The sequence below is a fragment of the Macrosteles quadrilineatus genome, unplaced genomic scaffold (genome assembly GCF_028750875.1).
Source record: "Macrosteles quadrilineatus isolate MER2022 unplaced genomic scaffold, UCM_ALF_1.0 Scaffold_5__1_contigs__length_97177068, whole genome shotgun sequence".
Classification (NCBI taxonomy): domain Eukaryota; kingdom Metazoa; phylum Arthropoda; class Insecta; order Hemiptera; family Cicadellidae; genus Macrosteles; species Macrosteles quadrilineatus.
This window is the reverse complement of record NW_026542598.1, coordinates 73,105,907-73,120,469: the sequence shown is the minus strand read 5'-3', so window position 1 is coordinate 73,120,469 and position 14,563 is coordinate 73,105,907. Positions and strand designations below refer to the sequence as shown.

General features: G+C 36.6%; 1 protein-coding gene across 1 annotated transcript in view; it reads right to left on the bottom strand.

Moving 5' to 3' along the window:
• Positions 1-856: 856 nt before the first annotated feature.
• Positions 857-14,563, bottom strand: part of LOC128993926 (E3 ubiquitin-protein ligase MYCBP2-like) — a 572,029-nt gene continuing 558,322 nt past the window's right edge. The window contains exons 66-78 of the mRNA XM_054418047.1: positions 13,757-13,947; positions 13,245-13,367; positions 11,994-12,239; positions 11,037-11,179; positions 10,471-10,684; positions 9,913-10,140; positions 9,421-9,549; positions 8,611-8,856; positions 7,661-7,846; positions 6,683-6,790; positions 6,107-6,286; positions 2,561-2,831; positions 857-1,223 (exon numbers count right to left, since the gene is read on the bottom strand). Coding sequence (XP_054274022.1) covers positions 1,108-1,223; positions 2,561-2,831; positions 6,107-6,286; positions 6,683-6,790; positions 7,661-7,846; positions 8,611-8,856; positions 9,421-9,549; positions 9,913-10,140; positions 10,471-10,684; positions 11,037-11,179; positions 11,994-12,239; positions 13,245-13,367; positions 13,757-13,947 — 2,381 coding nt within the window. The 3' untranslated portion in view covers positions 857-1,107. The remainder of the gene's footprint in view (positions 1,224-2,560; positions 2,832-6,106; positions 6,287-6,682; positions 6,791-7,660; positions 7,847-8,610; positions 8,857-9,420; positions 9,550-9,912; positions 10,141-10,470; positions 10,685-11,036; positions 11,180-11,993; positions 12,240-13,244; positions 13,368-13,756; positions 13,948-14,563) is intronic.

Here is a 14,563-nt window from a genome sequence, read left to right as displayed (position 1 = left end):
CGTGAACACGATAACTTGAGTAATTTTTATCCGATTTTGATGAAATTTGGTTTGAAGGTGTAAGGCGGGATATACTTGAATGAGTTCGCGATCCAGCATGATCGGACCATGGGAAAAGGGTTTTATGGGGGGTTTTATGGGGTAAAAATTGGTTTTTCTCACTTTTTACCCTCAAAACACAAAATTTCCCAATTTTTATATAAACCTTCTTAAAGAGCTTAAAAAAACAAACAACTCAGTATATCAAAGTGTTTTTGTACGGTTATTGGTTACGGAGAAAACTAAAAACATTGTAAATTTAAAATTCCCATGTTATTCTTATGGAGAATATTGTAAAATGTTGTAGTTTGCTTGTTTATGGATATATTTTGATCAAACTTGGCAAATTTATTTATTTTATAGTAAGCTATCAATATTTTACTAAAAACACACTACTTTATTAGTTTCCTTGTAGCAGCAAACCTAGGTACTCGTTAAACCTAATGTTATTTAAATAGATCAATTGAAAATCAATTCGGCCAAATGGAAATTCGCTTAGACGGCAGGTTTGCTGCGGCGGGGGTGTTTTTATCTCTTAATAACTTACACATGTTGTAAAAACAATTAAGCTCGTTAAATGAAAAAATCGTGATATTCATAAAATCACAGTTTATAGTGGAATGGGAACCACATTTATCACCCTTTCCAATATTAGGCTGATCATCCCGATATAAGTTTGTAGAGTTATTAAAATCTTTAAAATCAATTCTGAGGAGCCATTTTGTCGGTTATTGATGTAACAGATTTTATTATCCTGAATCTGTTTTACATACACCAAGTTGCTGAGGTAAAAAGAGTAAACAAAATTATACCCGTTGTTACTTTATTTGATAACATTTTTCGATAACATTTCTTTGTTCACGACATCAAATGAAAGCCAAAAAGTCAAATCAATTACTTATACCATACATAGACATTGGAATAATTATTTTAAGAAAAGCTTTATCCTAATTTTAATTCAGAAATAAAAACATTGTTTCCTAGAATGGAAAGAGAGCTTCAAGTTGCAATTTGACTAGTGGTAGTAATATTAGCACAGCTGGTGAGGTGAAGACGTGTTCAGGCGTGTTAGAACGTGTGGGCGTTACGGCAGACGCCGCAACCAAGCGCAAACTCTTCCCCTGTTGGAGGATGTTTGACATGAAGTGGACACTCGTCTCCCTCCAACTGCTTGGCTTTGGGGCCTGAATGACAAAATTAAATGCATTGGATTAACTAGAATTGTTTTGAAATATATATGCAATACCCTAAAAACATCAACCCCCTCCAAAAAAAAATCAAACCACATTTTATAAAATCATGTATTGCTTAAATATATCTTTCCTAATAACATATACAGTAGACCCCCTCTTAACCGACCCTAATGGGACCGGACCTAGGTCGGATAACTCAAAAGGTCGGTTAAAACGGGCAATCCCTAAAATCATAACATAATGAAGTGCTATTCATTTGGAATTATATAATCGTTATTTTGAAGTCATACTTGCATTATTTATAAAATAAACTACTCTTATCTCCTTTTTCATATTGATAGAAAAGTCACAAATAAACACAACACAAAACACGGTTAAGTCAAATAGGCCTATTTTCAGTGGAATATATTATAATACTAGGCAAGAGTCAATAAAATTCCTATTTTAATAACTTTAGTACTGTAATGTATTAATTGATGCTTTCCAAATACATCGTAATACAGTACAGAACCTTTTGTCGACATTAAAGATACAAGCGACCATTTTGTTACAAGACAGGACGTTTATTTATAGCCTCTCACTGGAGGCTCGAGGCACAAAAACTATCTTGACCTTGGAGTTGTTAACCCCCCTTCCCTGCCTTCCCTACAAGTTACGTTGTTTGTTTACTCCGGCGATAAGATAATCAGTTCTCAAAATCGTAACACACTTTATGATGTTATACATTTGCCGCACAGATAACAAATCAGATCAGATGTGCTCGAGCTACGAACGATGATGACAAACTGACAATAGGCTATGCTATATTTTTTGTGATCAACACAAAATAACTTATTGTTAGTCATATCCTGTAGAGATAAGCGTATGGTTCAGTTCTCATCGCCCAGTGTGGGAGCGGAAATGCCGAGATTCCTAGAAAGCGGCGGTTAAACCGAGCTGCTCTCAAAGCAAGGTCGGTTAAAACAAACTGTATTATTTTACGATCGAAGGCGGATAATCCGATTATCGGTTAATACGAGGTCGGTTAAGAGGGGGTCTACTGTATTGGAGATATTGTTAATTAAGAAATGTATAACTAAATTTAAAAGTTCAAAAAGGGCAATATATAGGGTAATAATTTGTTTAAATCACAAGCGCTTTCGGAAACTAAGTTTCCATCGTCAGGCTGTTTATGTACTACTTTTAAACACAGTCGACGATGGAAACCTAGTTTCCGAAAGCGCGCTTGTGAATTAAACAAATTATTGTATATCTTGGCCCTTTTGAACATTTAAATTTAGTTATACATTTCATTACATTTTTCCTAGACGGTTTTTCTATCTACTCACCAGCTGGGCAAGATGGCAATTCATGTTTGGAAATGTTTGTGACACGCTGGAAATCGTCGTGACAAGCGTTACAGAAGTGAGTGGTTCCAAAGCAGAAGAAGACAGCGACGGAGCAGCAGTAGCGGCACTTGTACTCTAGGAAGTCAGTGCCGTGTTTGGGACACATTTGGGCACGCGACACGTCCGAACACGCCCCACACACCAGCTCTGCCGGGTCGAATTCTCCGCTTCCGAGTTCTGCGTCACAACGAGCCTCTCCTCCGTAGTATGCCTGCAACACAGCGAAATGTCAGGAAAACCAACAACACTGTATCAGTAGTGGAGTAGTTATAGTGCTTGCCTTCAATCCTAAAGGTTTTTGGTTCAATTCCAAGCAAGATCGATTTTGGACCCAAATGCTATTTGTCATTGGGCTATCAATTAATGACGAAGGTCAACGTTGGTATGTAACAAGACCAGGGTTTGGACTATTCCCTTGGGGAAAACGCCGATGACGTAGATAACAATAAACACATTATAGACACCAGCAGAAAATCATTTACATCCACAGACAGCACTACCTATTTTTTAGTATGTTGAAATCAAAACCCTTCCTAATGCAGAATTTTTAATAAACAAATTGATGAATACTGTGAACCTAAGTTTTCCTGTTTTCCAAAGTGAATATTAAATTATTTATGTAGACAACTTTGAACGTGGTTGATAAATTTCTTAAAATACAAATAAAACTATAAATATATTAAAATAAAAATAACATTTGTTACATTAATTAAAAAATAAAATTAAAAAATTTACCATACTGTACTTTTATTAATGCTTGCCATTTTGTTTGGATATGGAATTATCAATTTTATTTTCAGTGTATATCTGTTTAAGATAACTAATTGTGATGATATGATATGACAGTAGTGAAAAACATCATAAATATTCAATATTGGAGGAAATGTTCATTTTCTACCAATAATAATATAAAAGTATTATTATTGACTTACCAAGCTGTAGTGATCAATTATCAGTGGAATTTAAATAGTTTTTTATCGAGCTCCATAAGCGGAAAGTTGTGAAGTAGATTATTTCAAATATCACCATGACACTAAATCCATTGAATGTTCCCAGAATCCCAAAACTGTAGGCTATGAAACCTGCCAAGTCGTTGATACCTATTCGAATCATTGGATTGAAACTTTTATTTTTGTAAAACACAAACAAAACTCCTGTTTCATTAGTATTCTTTGATTCTTTCCTGGCTTCAAATTCATATGACAGAGATATGCAATCTGGTAGACAACCACAATCACAGTTAGCATAGATGCATTCAACCACGCACACTCTTAGAGAAGTATTTGGTCGCGGCAAATAAAGAGGGACACAATTGCAATTTTTGATAGAACAGTTCACGTTACATTCAGCCTCACAGCTGCTTTCACTGTAAAACTTGAACAACATCAACTCTCGTTCATGTGAATAATAACATCCTCTTTGAGCAGGACTGTACCTAGTTAGGTCTTTCTTGGTGATTACAAGTTTGGGAATTACCTTCATATAGTTATATTTATTTACGCTAATCATCCGTTCCAAACCCTGCAATAAAGGTATTTCTGCCGGGTTGTGTAAAATAACAGATGCTATTTCATCATTGGAAAATGTATTGCAAATATTTTCACCCGTTTGATTTTTCTGCTTTGTAATATAAAAAGTAAAATAATCATCTTCTGTGAAATACGCGGGTATAGTATTATTTCCACCATTGAAATACATCATATTTTCCAAACTCATACCTTTCCCCACATATCTTTTATCGATCGACTTTGGCTGAATTGGTATTGCAGATACTGCGCTTTCTTTTAAAATGTCTTCATGTCGTAAACCGTTGACAGTTGTGCACATACCATAAGCACCGTAGGCTAAGAAATGCTGAAATCCATTGCTGTTACATCCACTTTGAAAGTCTTTGTTTTCATTTATTCGCTGCTGAACAAGAAAATCACAAGGTGGCAAAACTCGCTGTGAAAGACTACTAAACAGTTTACCGTCGATCGATACATTTACATCCCGTGAATAAACTTTAGATGCAGCATCAGGAAAGCCTTCTAGTCCCTGGAATGAACAAAAGCCAGAAGCTACTGCGAGAGTTTCAATTTCGTATCTTTCACATTTCCCGTTGTAAAAACAATCCGAGAAATTGTTATCAGTTGAATTACAATTCATGCATTTATGAATGTTCTTCATATAGTCGTAATCATTCTTAAAATAGTAGGGAACACAAATCGTGATGGCAGGGAAGGGTATCTCATCGACAAAGGTCAGGTTGTTGGACAAAGTTCTAACAACAGGAGAAGACTGCCAGTTGTTGTATTCTTCCTGGATGTAAACATAACTGATGAGCAAAGCCACTGAGTGAATAAGAAGCCACAAGTAAGAATGAATCCTGTGTTGGAATTTCTCTCCAACAAATCTTAATCCAGGCATGCTTAAAGATCTTGTCAATTCACTAAAGTAAGACCTCGAGAAACAATCGTGAGGAGAAGCGATGGATTGTTCGACCCGAGTCACCCTAAGTGATAATTTTTCCAAAGCATCGTATATCTCTTGAATATTAGCATTTGAACTGGCCATTGTTGATTTTTTTTCTACTTATAATCTACTTTTTATAAGATAAATAAGATAACTAAAACATCAATCACTAAACATTCACACAAGGAACACTTTCTGTTGTACCATACTGCCGGGTAGACAATAGGAAATGACTGAATTCAACAGTATAACAGAGTTGAGGTGTTGGCCTTATCAAAGGATCTGACATGATATTATCAAACAAACACGGATGACCACACCCTAAAACAAATTAGGGTGTGGCTCAATAATTACATCACAAAATAAAAGATGTTTAATGAACATTTTTTTAGTACTGAATAAAAATAGGCAAGCAATATAATTAGACTAATAACTGTTGGTAATTTATTTTGTTACAAACACTATCTTACAGGTCCCAACAGTATATTTCATCACTAGGGTCAAAAATAATTCTTTTCTATACAATCCCTAGTCCACCTACAGTATCACTACAAAAATAAGGTTTGGAATTTTTTAGAAAGTGTCCTTTATCATGAACTAGTGTAGGCCAAAACCTGAAATTTCGAGTATCAAAACCGAAACAGAAATTTAAAAAATGAATCCTGAATAAGTCAAGAGTAAAGCCAGCTGTTGTAAACTCAACAGTGCATTTTAGTAAAATTTGTCCATTTTATCAATTTTTGTTGTAAAAATTGCCCATTTTGTAAAATTTGTCCATTTTGTAAAATTTGTCCATTTTGTAAAATTTGTCCATTTTGTAAAATTTGTCCATTTTGTAAAATTTGACCATTTTGTAAAATTTGTACATTTTGTCAGATTTTCCCATTTTGTAAAAAACTGTTAAGTTCTATGTAGATCTTCTATCAATAACATATCTGTAACTTCAACAAAGTTTGCTAACTAGGTTAAGATTTGACACAACACTGTACTCAATGTATATGCAATTAACTACCTAATTGATTGTTGTGTTACCTTAGTGCATTTGAAGCAGACGTAGTAAGCGTATCGCTCCATGGCGTAGGAGGCAGGATCTGGACGTCCCTTGTCTAGTCCCTCGTATTCTAGTCTCATGAGTGCCTTGCGTCTCACGTCCTCATACAAAGACTGTATAGGAGACAGCAACTCAGCCAAAACTGGATGTTCGATTGGAGCCTGAACAGTTAAGTTGTACATATTGTATATTGTCTAAAGTCAATTACGTTTTGCAAATACTTATAATGTTATAATGCTAATGTAGCTCTTAACTAAGTTAAAGTTAAATTCAGTTACAAAAAGTGTTGAGGAGGCTACTTTAAAAGTAGTATGCAACAGCAAGATATAAAGTAACACTTTATAGCTACATGATGAAGTAGTATTAAGGTACATCTTCTACTGAGGATAAATCAAATTAATTTAGCTATTCCAAACTCAAATACGAGTGTGTTTTCACCAGAAACTTGTTTTGTGGGAAATTGAATTTTGGTTCTTATATGATGAGACGACATTAAAAAATGTGAATAATTAAATGAACGAACTATCCCTGAAATTCAATGAGTAAAAAAGTAGTACCTTGCAAATGGGACATTGAGAGAAGCCAAAGGTGATGCGAGGTCCGGCCCATCGGCGAGTTAACACGCTACGACAGCAGTGAAGATGGAAGACATGGCCGCACTTGAGCTGCGGACAAGAGTTAGCAATGAAACAAAATGAAAAAAATTGTTCATCATCATTACTTGAGAGATTTGTCTCAGATAAACAAACCTGACAGCTTTATTTTATGAACTATCAAAATTTTTTTAAGGTGTAGGTGCAAAGAAATGGACCTTATAATAAGGCCACTCACAAAATTTCTTAACACACATCTCTGAATTTTCGTAAAACATGAGAGAGCGTTTTCAACATTGAACTAGTGTTGCGATGAAGAATAATTAACATTTATAACAGTTGAAATGATTATTCCCCTAAAACCACAATCCAATTGAGACATGAACACAATGCATTGCCATGCTTTTCAATCGCTCTGCTCCCAATAATAAATTTTTTGAATGGCTAAATAAACTGTGTTAACTTTGTTTTTCTTATCTAAACTGGTTTATTCACTGTTCCAAAGGTCAATCTTAGAGTGAAGTCAATATGTGACTCATAGCGGTTTAACATAAAAATTTGAAGCCTTAGCTACCAATGGTTTATAGTTTCCGCACCAGTTCCAATTGTGTCAGGTGTACAATAAATCAACCCATTAGACCAATGCTTACTGCTGCGTTTGGACTCACAAAACCAAAATGGGCTTCTTCAGGCCATCTAAGAAATTAAGTACAATATCCGCAACCAGACTACTTCTGTCACCTTACTCTTTCTTGTGGATCGAAATGAAGAAAGAAGCTATTGGTCTGTAGTTGTAAAATGGTTGTACTCATTTGAGAGCCATATAACAGTGGCAAAAAAAAAGAAACTCAAACAAATATATAATTTATAAACGTAAAAAAGGCAATCCATTGCGAACGTGTTCAGTAACCAACATCTTGTTATTCTTGTTAGCGTTCCTACCTGTATAGCAGGAGCGCATGAGATGGCTTCAGTGAAGCATATCATGCACATGTCATCAGCGTCCTGCTTGAGAGTCGAGTCTCCTGAACAACCATGTAGACAAGGCAGACACTCAGGTTCCCCAGCGATTCCTCCACACAAGTGCCCACACACTAACATCTTAGTACACACATTGTGAGCATGCTCCTGAAACATTAAACGGTGAAGATTATGCTGTGTACTTAGTCTTGCAAGTTTATAACCAAAACAATGAGGCATTTAGTTATTTTTGTGTGCAAAACAAAAACCTTACTAAATTTTAAGTTTTTGTAAGTCATCCCACCAAATCAACGTGCATGTTACCTTATATTAATTTATTACATCTCGTAACAAGTGTAGCAAACTTCCGTTTGCAATTAAACGTTAACTAACTCATTTAATGTAAAGTTAGGAAGTATTTATTTTTTCATGGGTTGATTTGAACTAGTTTAGGCCTACCTGAGAAAATTAGAATCCAAGGGCTTTAAAAACCGCTGATATTTAAGCTTGATGAAGGATTTCTTTAAGGAGTAGACTGATTTGAAATAACAGTTAAAGTTTAAAACTGTCAATTTCAAGTCAGATTGTAATGACAGTGTTTTTTTTATATTTTAACTCACATACTTGTCAACCTACTTTTTGGAGAGACGTTAATTACGTAGGGACAAAATATCAGTAGTATAAGATGACCTTTGATTGTGCCCCCACAAGTTCCTGGGCTCAGATTTTATCAGGTAAACAATTTAAACTCCATTATTTGAGAAAAAATGTTATGTTAGAGTTATTAGTGTTAGTAATGTTAGTAGTACTTAGTTAAAATCATTCTGAAATTCTTTGACAACCAATGAGGGAGGTTAGTATGTTAGTTTTGTAACCATTAAGCAGCGAAAAATATGGAAAGCTCTTGTGAAAAACTGACAATATTCCCACACCTGACACTCCTGGTCAGCACAGATGTTGCCGATGGCTAGCAGCCCCGACGACCCAGTGGCCCCACAGAAACGACACACCCCAGACACCACCCCTGGCCCCCGCCCGCTCACTCGGGCCCCCTCTCGGAACTCCACCATCGCCTTTAGAGTACAGGAGTCGGCCAGCAGCAGAGCCCAGAACAGTTTGGTACGGCCACAACCTTCGTGTAGGTCCACCCTTACTGCTTCCTCTTCTTCTTTGCAGACCTGCGGGGAAGAAGATTTTACATTTTAGGTATTTACAATTAAACACGTTTTTGATATTAACTTGGTGTCAGTGGCTCAGTCAGTAGCACAAAAGACTTCAAGTCCAAGACAGCAATATCGTAGGTTCACATCTTGTGACCAATCACTTAATTTTATTAGTACAGTTCATTCTATACTAAAGCTCACTCCATTAAGATCAATTTACTTCCCAAATCTACGACTCTGAAGTTTGGAAACACAGGGAAGATCTTCAGAGGTTGATATCGGAATTGAAATAGACTTCATGGCCTGTAATAATTGTAGATTAGTAGTTAATCTTTGTGCAAAATTTCTGATGAATTGGTACAGTAGTTTTTTGGGCAATGGAAAGACAAGACAGTCACATTATAATTTTTAGAGAAAATATTAAATTGAGGGATATCTATAGTTCAATTTGAAGTATACAAAAATTTGTACCATAACCATAATATAATTACATGTTGTGAAAAACAATAAAATATCATTCAATACTAAATTTTCCTTTGCTAATAAAATAATATTATTCTGAAAGAGCTGTAGAAGTACCTGACGGTGGTGCATGCGCATGCGCCGGTGCAAATGTAGGAACCGGTCACAGTCGGCGCACAGACTTCCGCAAATGTTGCACTGAATGATAGCTAGTGTCTCTCCATCATCATGGTTGCTGCATGTTGGCTAAAATGGGAAATATTTATTTTTAACAGAAGCACTAGTTGTAAAGATAAAAAAAAATTAACTACAGTAATGCATTTCAACACATCATTATTCTGCTTGAAAACCAGACTCCTTTTTATTTAATGTTAATACACTTTATTTGTTAAGTGAACCATGTTGCTTTTGTGAAGAGAAGAATAATTGTTGTAGCAAAACCTCACTTGCGTTCCAGATTCAAGATCAACCGAGCTGAAACTGTCTAAATATTTTAGTAGCACAATCCAAACAAATATTTTATTTCAAATACTAGTCTTATTTTTAAAGCCTTTACAGGCCTAACCCCAATATCCAAGAAATAATAACACTTTGACTAAATGACCTTACCCTGGGAGGCGGCGGGTTACCATCAGCACTGTTACGCCACTGTGCAGACGACAGACGCTCAACGTGATCGTTGTCCAGCACACACAATGAGGCGAGCGAGAGCCAAAGCGTGGGACATCGTACACACTCACCAGGTGACCGCTGTACCTCCGACAACTTAGTCAGGTTCATGATGTTTTCAGCAATGGCGCCCTTAGTCACACGTGCCCATACCTCAGACAGCTTACCCTGAAAGATTATCCACATTGATTGTTAGAAAATTGAATGAAGTTTATGTGTTTTAAGTGAAGTTTTAAACTGTTTTGTTCCTACAACGGATGCACTCAGGTAATTATAAAAGATTATGTAGACTAAGTTAAATATTATTACAAACTGTATAGCTATCAACTTATTGTTACAGCTGATGTTTTAATAGAAGATGACCACAAGGAAAAATTGTACACTAATTAACACTTGAGATTAATACACAAGGTTTACATTAACACATGGGTTACACATTTTGCTTTTATAACTTGTTTGCCATCAAGGTCAGCATATACAGTTACACATGAGCATTACCGAAGACATGTCCTTGATGAGCTGTATGATGTCCTCGGCCAGTTTCCGGGTGATGCAGCCCCGAAGCCACCATCGTTTACCCATGGGGTCGCGCGGGTGGATGGCCGTTGCTAGGGTGACAGACGTTACACCCTTGCCTTCACGAGCCTTCACTTTCACCTGCACTGTCAACGCCTTCGCCACAACGCTCAGGAACACATCCAGGATACCAATCCTGCAAAGGCACACAAGGATTCAACACTGGGAATGTGGTTTCAATGTTTTATTTGTTTATTAGGTTACTTACCTAGGTATTGTATGTATTTTAGTGGAGGTAGAAAAGTTCTAATCGCATGAGAGCTATCCATTTTTTTCCAACATAGGTGAACCTGTGTACTACTGGATGTTTATTTCACAGGTTGTTTTTCTTATAGTCAAAGATATTTAAACGAATTAAAGTCAAATTTTAATTCTTCATATAAAATGTTGTTAAGAGCATAATTTTGTATTTAAAGGGCAGGAATGAGATGGATGATGAAGGATAAGAAGTAATGTATCCGAAAAGCAATTGATAAACCATTTCACACCTATGGGGGTCAAACTCGTCGTCGTCACTCTTGCTGGTAGTCACAGCGCTGAAGTCCGAGGGAGGTAGGCGAGGCACACAAGTCAGATGAGCCAATGTCTGTGGTGCAACTTCTGGCAGCATACGGCGCAGTAGTAGCGTCACCTGGGACAACATGATATACTAGTGGTATAACTACAATCATACATTGTGTATTGTACATTACCAGTCAGTTTTAGAAAGTTCAAAACTTTGAATTAGGTAAACAGTTAGTTTATTAAAAACGTAAAGTGCTTTAATTATTACATAGAGAACAATGTTTCTTTAATAATTATACATAATGATGGCGTTCAAGACAACAAAGGGAAAGTTTTGGTTTCTGTTATTGGGAGGATTAAATGAAATTGGGATAAGATCCAATGATTATGTTGGGATTGAGCAATACGTCTGGGTCTGCAAAGTTTGGAGATTGCAAAGAATTCATGAAGATGCTGCCATTTGCGCAGGAAATTATCGAAATGTTACCACAATTGTTGAAAATGATCAAGATATTATATACTGCTATATTCATATTGGAGGAGGATATCTTGATGTTAGCACAATAATCACAGGACGTGACATCTAGATCATGATGTCACTGTGAATGCACATCACACAAAAATTTATTTTTACTGAAGAAAATGTGCCGTCTTGATTCTAACAGATGAGACATGCTTTTGAAAATGTTGACATTTTGTGTATTCATACTTAAAATTTGGCATCATACATTGTCGTTACTTTTGGCAAAGTAATGCCACCAACAGGATTTTCAGATGAATATGAATGCAAGATGGATGTGGAGTGAAATATTGGACGATTTGTGTAGCTTTGTTACAATCAGCTGATTCTTAATCCAGACCTTTTGCTAAAGGAAAAACCCGTTACAAACAGCTGGACCCAATTTTGAACCATAAACAAGGTACACGCATGTGGACTATACCTGGCGCTGTACTCGTGCCGACCCTGTGTGTAGTAAGCTCAGCAGATCAGTCAGCAGGCTGTGCTGATGTGCCAAGTAGCTACGACCCACACTAGACCCACTCAGGGCCAGCACCATGGAGAGCATCTCAAAGCAGTAAGTGTCCGGAGTGTCGCTGGCTGCTACTCCGGAACACAGCCTCGTCTCCCACTCTTCCCGCAGAGCTATTGTCTCTTTCCGGATGGCCTGCACTATGTGTGTGCATACCTGGAAATTAAATCAGCTGATTATGTTATTCCTGTTTATTTCTCTTTATTAAACGTGTCTCTTTACTCTCTTTTAACATTTATGACCATGCAAAATAGCCAAAACCAGGTAATGTAGCTGTTCGGGCAAAAGGCTCTACAGATGGGATTCTTAGACATGTTATAAATGATTTACGAATTACAGTACAGTAGAGTCCCGCAAACTCGGCGTAATGTGGACTGGAAGGGTGCCGAGTTTGTGAAATGCCGGGTTATCGGGAACTAGAGTTAAAAATAAGAGCAATACAATTTTTAAGCTTTTTAACCGCCTTTTTCAATTAGATTTATATTACAAGTCAGTATTAAGTCATCAGATATAGTACAACAAATCCTTAGTACGAGTTGCAAATGATTATACTTGAGCTGGCTTGTGTCCATGTTTGACTCGGACTCAAAAAATCACTAATTTTCTGAGCCAGGTGATGGCCGAGTTATCCAGACTGCCGGGTTATCCAGTGCCGAGTTTGCGGGACTCTGTATCAGCATCCAGTACTGTAGGTACTCTAGGAAGTACACTCTCGATCATCCAATCTCCAGTTATCTATAGCCTTCCATACCATGAAATTGCATCATATTTCTGTGTGATATGGCTGACTGTACACCATAAAGGGTGTGTCAAGAGGGCACACCTGTCTGTCTGTGCTTGGAAGATACGTTCCAGGTTTTAGGCATCTACACTTCGCTATACTTTAAGATTGTTTTAGCATGCAGTACATACATACCACCTTTGACTAGTGATAGAATATATCACATAGTTTTTTCTAATCCTTACACCTGCATACTTTCTATGACTCTTCAAGCCTTAGTCACATAGTACAAAAATGTTTACGTATGGATGAGTGGATGAGTGTCATTTTATACCACACCAATCTTTTTTTTACAATTAATGAAAAAGGTACATTTGCCACAACAAATACACAAAGAATCTTATATTTATAAATTAAGGTTATGTTTCTGAAAATCAAACCTGTTTCTGAAGATGGGTAAGCTTGCTGCGGCTAAACAAAATGCCAACCATGTGTTCTTTGAGGTCATTGGTCTCCTCAATTGTTGGTTCTTCTTGTTCTCCAGTTATTAACTTTCCAAACACCTGAAATAAAATGTGACAATTTAAGCTACACAAAATGAAGTTATTAAATAAACATTATGGAAAAACTTTAAAAACATATTTTCCTAAAGGTATTTGTTAACTACTTATGCATATTAGTACAAACATAGTTTATATTAAAACTTCCTCTATTGCTCAACATTCACTACTCATATTAATGAGCGTAGTAGATTAAAAAATATAAGTTTTAGTTTAGGTTGAACACAAAAAACTTAAGTTAAAATCCAATTTGAAAGGGGATATAACAGGATTTTTGCTGAAGGTCCCAAATCATCAACACCACTTACATTACTTTCCCCAGATAATCATTCAATATACAACAATGTTCTGTGACAAAACATTAAAGTTAAGTTAAAGTTGGCAGGCCTGACCTGTGATGTGATGAGTCTGAACACTTTGAGTGTCTCTGCCTCGGTGTTTCGCTGTTGTATGGTGGCAGCACTGTGTTGGCGACCCTGTCTCAGTGGTTCTCCCTCCGCCTCGCCCAACACTCTGATCTGACGGAGCCGCAGAGAATTGTCCGGACCTTTCAGTTCCAGTCTCACCACACTGTGTTCTCGATCTGCACAAATCACTGTTAGATCTGGTACACATAGAGGAGTGCAAGAGTCGGCAAAACTTCTTAACAAATTAGCAATAATCACTTCTTGCTGCAATCGCTTTCATTCCAGATTGCTTTGCACTGTGTAAGCACAGCTGCACTACTGCACTTTTTTCAGTGACTATACCAATAGGATTTTTTATGAAGGAATCACAAATGTTTTTGAGAGAAAGCAGCCCTAATCAAAAATATAAATTTAAAGTTTGTGGATGTATATAGATGCAATTAAACCTGTTATTACAAAAAAACAATGTGTGAGAGTGGCACATTCTAGACACACACAGTTACACTTTGCTTGGACAGTTCCTAGCAACTGGGTATGTAACCAGGTATGATAGGACCAATCACTTGAGGGGTAAACCAGGGTAGTTGGGTAGGATAGAGTTGAGTTAGACATACATTTTTTCTTGGAATGAGACTGACCATTCTTACCTGTCCTGTTGTTACAAATGTACTTGGTAACATTTTTGGTAGCAAATTTGAGGTACAACATTCAAAGTATAGCATTAACTAGTGATCTATGAAAGAATTAAACTCAAACTGCTCTAATAAATTGATGTAATGCTAATCTAGTGGT